Here is a 7,705-nt window from a genome sequence, read left to right as displayed (position 1 = left end):
TCTCCTTGCTCAGTGTCATAGCATTTCTATTTGATATAGTTATTTTACTTCAAAAATCAGAATAAAAATACTGCAGAGGGCGTGGTGTCGGGCCGTCGGCTTGGGGATGTACAAGTGCTGGGCTACCAAGCTCTCTCGTGTCTTCTAAACCTCGCCGGATTCCTCCCTCTGTGTAAATTTAATTTCAACATTCAATCTTTAAACAACTTATATTGTGATTGTTGACGCATTTCGTTGAACAGTTTAAGGGACTGCCAAGAGACCGATGCATCATGGTTCGTCGGGTCAAAGTTCCGGGCAAAAACAGTTGGATGCTTCGTAATGCCGTTTTTCGCAATATATCGGTGGAATGGAATGAGTGGGAGAAACAGAACGGTTTTTATCCAATTTTTTGATACTTTACGTGACTTGTTTTAAGCATTTACATTTTTATGTTTTTGTGTTGTTTTTAACTTTCTTAATTTATTCATTATTTCTTCATCTAAGTTCAAAACATAAAATTAAAATTATGACAACATCTAATTAACTATTTTTAATTAATTTATATATATTTATGATAGAATATTATTAATGTTAGTAATATTTGTGATATTTTTACTAATTTCTGAAATTTTTACTTTTTTTTTTATAAATTCGTGATCGTTTCAAAACCATTCCACCACATAATATTGCAACTGAAACGATGGTTACCTCAACGAACACCGCTACCATTCCGAGGAACCATGCGAGGCACATGACTGTTAGCGTCGCCTACACTGAACCTAATCCAATGAGAGAAGGCTTTTCTGAATACACTAGGTACCTCAACAGCATTGTAAGTTTTCTGTGGTACAGTTTTGATAGAAACATCCGTGGAATCCTAATGGTGTTTCTGTTCGTAGTTGAATTTGGTGCATAGCACATTGACTAGTTTTCGGGTTTCTTGTATAAATACTGATTTACAGAATTGATGCGATCGTGGTGAAATGGATGAGCCGGGTTGGGTGCTCAACCGAATCAAATCAATAATAATTTAGTGTTTAGGAATTTGAGTGAAGATATTGACTTCGGTAACACCTGCAAACAAGAAATGAACTCGTGAATGAGCGCCGAAGGGGAGTCCGGTGTGGTCACTCCGATGCTAAAGTCAGTAGGTTGAAGACAAAGAACACAAGCTATATATGTGAGAATATATGTATGCTTGAGAGTTCAAAAGTTTCAGCATCATTAAATAAGAAATATATCTGCTATTTATAGTAGAAAACCTCATCATTACCTAGTTTTCAGTGCCACCTATTAAGTATGACAAGTCGGCTGTCCATACTATAATTTCTGATGACTTCTAGAACACTCCAAACCCATGTTGATCTGATTAGACAGCCTGTATCAATCACACTCGAGTGCGGTGTAATTCTCGAGGTGGTCCGGATGGTAAGGTACCCGAGTACTTGTATGAGGGCCCGGGCTATTGATTACCCGAGAGGAGAAGAAATGCCCGGCTAGTGAGGAGAGTATCCAGCATATCGGCTCTGATCTGGGCTATCCAATTAGTATCCCGGGTTATCCATGACCAGTATCCTTATGGGGTATCACCAGGAACCTTTTTTTTTTGCTGTCTGGGATGAATGGCGTGGTTCTGGATGCTGAACGTTGTGCAGTTCAGTCTCCTGATACGAGTTTCTGTTTGCAAGTTGATTTTGAATGTCAGTTAACTAGACCCATAGTTTTATGTCTCTGGTGTGAGATCAAGTGGATCATAATGCACTTGGCTTGATCTAACCTGCGCAGGGACGTTGTACATGGAAATTATTACAAGGGCATTGATTTAATGTGTACTGATTGATGTACACGGGAGAATGAGGGAACTAGCCTAGCAACTTGCTTCAAGTCAGTTTGAAATTTGTTACATGACTTTAAGCAAGAAGCAACAACTTGTGTTATTTGCAGTTGATGCATGTTTTCTCTCAAAACTTGCATGAATTTCAATTCGTCATCTACTTTTTGTGGCAATTTTTTTCATGCACACGGAGACACAAAAATTTATAGGAAGTTGAGATTGCTATTGATACGTTCAATGGCTGCTGGTTTGCAGAATGATAAGCAAGAAAGAGTGGGAAGGCTAGTCGTGATATAACAATAATAGCAAAAAGGTCAATTTTCAGGTGCGCATGTAAAAGAAAGCTTTTGTCATTTACATTATATTATCTCATAAATATCACATACAATATTCTGTTTTCCTTTTATTGAAGGTACATGAATATGTTGAAGCTGCAACATTCTGTAATTTTTGCAAGACCAGTGGTCTTTTAGTTATGTTTGGTATACTGGATAAGAGAGATTGATAAACAATCCTCTTTATCTCACGTTTGGTACCCTAGACCATGTGCAATGCTGCAGTTTATTCACAACTATGTCGCTAATAACAATTTTTTATTGTTCATTTTCAAGTGAGAGGATCGGAGTATATTCCGCTCGGCGACCCTGAAATACCACTTTTCATTGGGGAGAATTAGGGGAAAGGGAGTCTGTTGTGTTTTTTTTTTAAAAAAGATCCATAATAAAAATTACTTTTATGCTCCTGTGTTTTAAGTTTAAAATCTGTGAAACACACGATTAAACGCACTCTTTTGCCAAAAACCAGCAGAGACCAAAACCCTCCGTTCCCGGAAAAACGTCTCCGTCGAGTCATCAAAATCTCATCCGAAGGAATGGCAGACGAAAATGTGGTAATTTTCGCGTTTATTTCGATATGTTTCTTCTGAATTTTAGTCGTATTTTTTAGTTATGTTTGCTGCGTGTGTGTGCGTAATCGACCATGGTTTTCCACCATGGTCGACCATACAAAGTATACGTTGTTTGTGGTCGACCTAAAGATTTTATGGTCGACCATGTTTTATTTGGTCGACTACGTTTTATGGTCGACCATAAGACGAAGTCGACCATAAAACATGGTCGACCTAAAGATTTTATGATCGACCATGTTTTATCTGGTCGACTACGTTTTATGTTCGACCATAAGACGAAGTCGACCATAAAACATGGTCGACCTTATTTGTTTGTATGGTCGACCAAATGTGGTTTTATGGTCGACCACAAAATTTTTCCTAACCTTACTAATAATTTTTTTTTTTGTCACAGGTCTATTTGCCGAGAAAACTAGGCAGGGATGCCATTTTCCGATGTAAGTTGACAATTCAATCGAGATATAACGAGATTTCTGAGAAGATTCATTTTTATTTAAACAACGAGGAGAGAACCCATTTTTTCGAGCATTCGCCTTTTGGTAATTTAGTTAGGTATTATAGAGATTTTAAAATTTCCAGCCAAATTCTATGGTATTTAATGAGTAACCAGATACTTGATAGTAGTAGTGATGATTTGTGGATGGTGGTGCGCAAAAGGCCTGTTAGATTTTCTTTGTTAGAGTATTGTTTAATAACGAGTCTCGATTGCGCTATAGAGCCCGAAGATTTACCAGATAGAGGTGTATTTGGCACCACACACTTTCCCGGTAAGGCTGATATTGTTTTGGGTGATTTGGAGGGAAAGATTATTGTCCAAGAGCATAACGAGACTGGTCTAGACATGGAGAAGATAAAGATGGCTAGTCTATACTTTTGTTGTGCCGTATTCGGTGAGGCGACGAGGAAAAAGACGACGAAGATCGACCCTAAATACTTGAGGCTTGTAGATGATTTGGATAGGTTCAACCATTATCCTTGGGGTATAGTAGCCTATCGGGATGCGGTCCGATGTCTGAAGAAAGATCTTTTAGGACGATATAATTACCTCGCCGAGGCACAGGGCCGGAAAGAAGTTGAGGGCAGCTTCCTTGTCGGTGGTTTTGTTCTCCCTCTGCAGGTATATTATTTTTTGAATGTTATAGTGGATTTGTTATCTATATTTGTACCAGTAACACTGTTTGAAATTTATGTTACAGATCTTCGCTTATGAATGTTATCCGAGCGTGGCACAGAAGTTAGCAAGGAGAAGAGATGTGGACGGTTTGATGTTGCCCAGGATGTTTCAGTGGGTGACTAAGACGTGGGCGTCAAACCGTGCCCCAAGTGGTGTTGAAATCGCTGCAGCCTTCGGTGATTGTCCTATAGATGTAAGTAATATGAATTGATTTGGTAAAATAACCGTGGACATTAATTTTAATTAATTTGATATTTTATTAATTATATGCAGGATTGTCTGGGATTTTTGACTCCTACTCCTGAGGAGCTAGTTGCACCGTATTATACGACCGGGCATTTTGTTGATTCTGCGCCTGATGCGGTGATCACTCGGGTACTCGAGCTCTCGAGGCAGGGTCAGACAGTCATATGTAGCGAGCACCCTGTGGAGTCTCCCTCAGTCCAGCCCACGCATTCTGCACATTCACCTCCCTCTGACCAGCCCATGCATTTTGGACATTCACCTCCCTCTGTCCAGCCCACGCATTCTGCACATTCATCTCCCTCTGACCAGCCCATGCATTTTGGACAGTCACCTCCCTCTGTCCAGCACACGCCTCCTGCACATGCATCTCCTGACGTTTCCGGTATCCGTCCTGGTAATCTCGATAGATCCAGCTCTAGGACCAGTTCTCTTATGCGTACGGGTCCTAGAGTCCACTTTGGACTCAATCCCTCCCGCCGCCCATCACCCTTGGAGCATCGATTCGAGCGGCGATTGACTGCGTTGGAGGATTCCGTTACGTCCATGCATGTGAAGATTGCAGCAGAATTTATTGAGACCAGAGCGTTTATGAGGAGTATAAATCAAGCTCTAGTTGACTTGAAATCGAGTTTGACTGAACAGATTAGAGCTGGTTTTGCTGAGATGAGGTCTAACATGCCAGTGCAGGAGGACAGAGATTATAGCATAGTTTATAGCAGAGGGCGGAAGAGGAAAGCCTCTGAGGCAGATTTTGGTGAGTTAATTTTATTTATTATATTTATGTTTATGTAGTATAATGATTTAGTACAATTTTCATAATTATTTTAATTTGTTTGATGTGCGCTTTTAGGTGTGGATGATGATCTGGCTAGGGAAATTGCGAGTACTAGCCAAACACTAAATATATTTGAGCCTAACCTTCCGGTGATTATAGAGGAGTCCTCAGAAGGTGAGTTAATGCACTTTTTTGATTTGATATTTATGTATAGTATATTAAACAACAAAGTCTTTATTTTTATATATTCAAGTGACTCCGGTTCGGCGTAAGTCAGGTGGTGAGACGACCACGTCTAGAGGTTATTACAGTAAACCTTGTCTATTCATATTTGCATTAAAGTTGTTATTATTTTAATTTGTTGAATGTATGCTGTTAGGTGTGGCTGATATTTTGTGTAGGGAAATTGGCAGTGGTAGCCAATCCCAACAGATATTTGAGCCTAACCTTCAAGCCATTCCAGAGGAGTCCGCAGGAGGTGAGGTAATGCACATTTTTTACATTTATATTTATTTATAGTATATTAAACAATATATTTTATGTTTTTAGATATTCAAGTGACTCCACATGCGCGTATGTCAGGAGGCGGGGCGACCACGTCGAGAGGTTATTAAACTATACCTTGTTTATTGTTCATATTTGCATTAAAGTTGTTACAATTGATCATTTTATAGATGTCGGTGTGAGGCCACTTGCGGAGACCGTGACACTGAAGGTAAACAACTCGTTTGCGCGAGTTAGGGCCTCGATGCTCGACCGTTCGCCCAGTAGGATTCGAGGTTTTTATGCCGAATATGAGAAGTCGTTCTACGGGCCCATGGCTATCGCAAACTCGCGTATCACTTTCCTTGTAAGCTTTTAAATAAATCTTTTATAAAGTTTAAATTTGTAGAGAACTTCTTTTAAAACTTTGAAAACCTTTTGTTATGTTGAATTGAGCACATCGGCGAAGCTCTCCGTGGATTGCTTGAGATGCAGATCCGACATCCTGAAGTGATGTCGGCAGATGATTCGTTGATGGACAGAGATTTCTACTCTGCGATATCAGTTTTGGCCGAAGCTAAAGATATCGATTTCAACATAAATCTGGCACCGATTGTGAGCAAAATCAAAGGTAGTGATCCAGAATGGTCGTGTCTCTCGTGGGAAAAGGCGCGAAGAATTCTCATCCCTGTCTACACAGATGGGCGCTGGTTTTTGCTAAAACTCGTGACAGGGGTGAATAAGTGCATTATGTATGACTTGCAGCGAAGGCACGATCCCAAATTCAAAGATCTGAATGAAGACATAGAGCCTATATTTATAAACGCTGCTCGTCTGCTATCCATTGTTGGGAACAACCCACACCCCGAGAGGCCATGAAATATAAAACTACATGATGAATTTCGTGCCAAGATTATACAGTACGTTGTCAACTTTCTATTTAAAATATAATAACTTCATTATTCTGTTTTTTTAATGTTAACAATAAATATTAACTTCTCATTTTTTTTTCTCAGCGAAGATTCAGGAGCGTTTGTGTTAGCTGTTGCCGGATACTCTTTGTCCAGGAGTGCGCAAGTAGTACTAACTTTAGATGATAGATTAGTATCTGAGTTTAGATACTTTTTAGCTTGTAATATGTTCCTTAATGATTGGTGATTATTGTGATGTATCGGACAATTTTATGTCATTATTGGAACATCGTTTTCTCATGTCATTTTTGGTGTTATTTTTTTGGTCGACCACTCTCGTTTTTGGTTGACCAAAAATTGTCTGGTCGACCACAAAATTCTGTTAGTCGACCATAAACGAGTTTGGTCGACCAACGAGTAATGGTCGACCTTTACCTTTTATGGTCGACCATTATATTATGTTGGTCGATCACCACTGTTCTTTTGGTCGACCGTTGTTGTTTAGTTTTAGGGTTTAGGGTTTCAAAGGTTTAGGATTTTTTAGGGTTTAGGGTTTTTCATCCCAATCTCAGTATTTTGCCACGATCTAAAAAACAGGATTATGTTATATGTTTCAAGTTGAATTTGAATCATGGAATCGAACAAATTTTTTTATATTTTTTAAAAAATATAAATCGTAATTTCAAGATTATGTTATATATTTTAATTTACATATGAATCAATTCATCACAATCTCAGTATTTTGCCACGCTCTAAAAAACAGGATTATGTTATATATTTCAAGTTAAATTTGAATCATGGAATCGAACTATTTTTTTATATTTTTTAAAAAATATAAATCGTAATTTCAAGATTATGTTATATATTTTAATTTACATATGAATCAATTCATCACAATCTCAGTATTTTGCCACGCTCTAAAAAACAGGATTATGTTATATGTTTCAAGTTAAATTTGAATCATGGAATCGAACTATTTTTTATATTTTTTAAAAAATATAAATCATAATTTCAAGATTATGTTATATATTTTAATTTACATATGAATCAATTCATCACAATCTCAGTATTTTGTCACGATCTAAAAAACTGGATTATGTTATATGTTTCAAGTTAAATTTGAATCATGGAATCGAACTATTATGTTACATATTTTGGACAATTATTAATATATATTTAAAAAAAACAAAACTCACCATCAAGCTAATGGTCGACCATGAGATTGATGGTCGACCAAAGAAAACTAATGGTCGACCATATCAAGCTAATGGTCGACCATGAGATTGATGGTCGACCTAACAAAGCTAAGGATCGACCATCATCCTATCGATAGCTTGATGGTCGACCAAAGAAAAATAATGGTCGACCATCAAGCTAATGGTCGACCCTCAAG

The 7,705-nt window shown here is 38.1% G+C and overlaps 1 protein-coding gene across 1 annotated transcript; it reads left to right on the top strand.

Annotated features, from left to right (window-relative positions):
* The first annotated feature begins 2,680 nt into the window (after positions 1–2,680).
* LOC142504415 (uncharacterized) lies at positions 2,681–5,479 on the top strand. The gene is made up of 7 exons (XM_075617286.1): positions 2,681–2,705; positions 3,118–3,840; positions 3,920–4,090; positions 4,171–4,897; positions 4,994–5,092; positions 5,298–5,401; positions 5,468–5,479. The coding sequence occupies exons 1-7, from the start codon at positions 2,688–2,690 to the stop codon at positions 5,477–5,479; spliced, it is 1,854 nt and encodes a 617-aa protein (XP_075473401.1). The 5' UTR covers positions 2,681–2,687.
* The last annotated feature ends 2,226 nt before the right edge of the window (positions 5,480–7,705 follow it).

Source organism: Primulina tabacum, chromosome 9 (genome assembly GCF_025594145.1).
Source record: "Primulina tabacum isolate GXHZ01 chromosome 9, ASM2559414v2, whole genome shotgun sequence".
Taxonomy (NCBI): domain Eukaryota; kingdom Viridiplantae; phylum Streptophyta; class Magnoliopsida; order Lamiales; family Gesneriaceae; genus Primulina; species Primulina tabacum.
The sequence above is the reverse complement of the archived record's forward strand: the minus strand, read 5'-3'. Positions and strand labels throughout refer to the sequence as shown.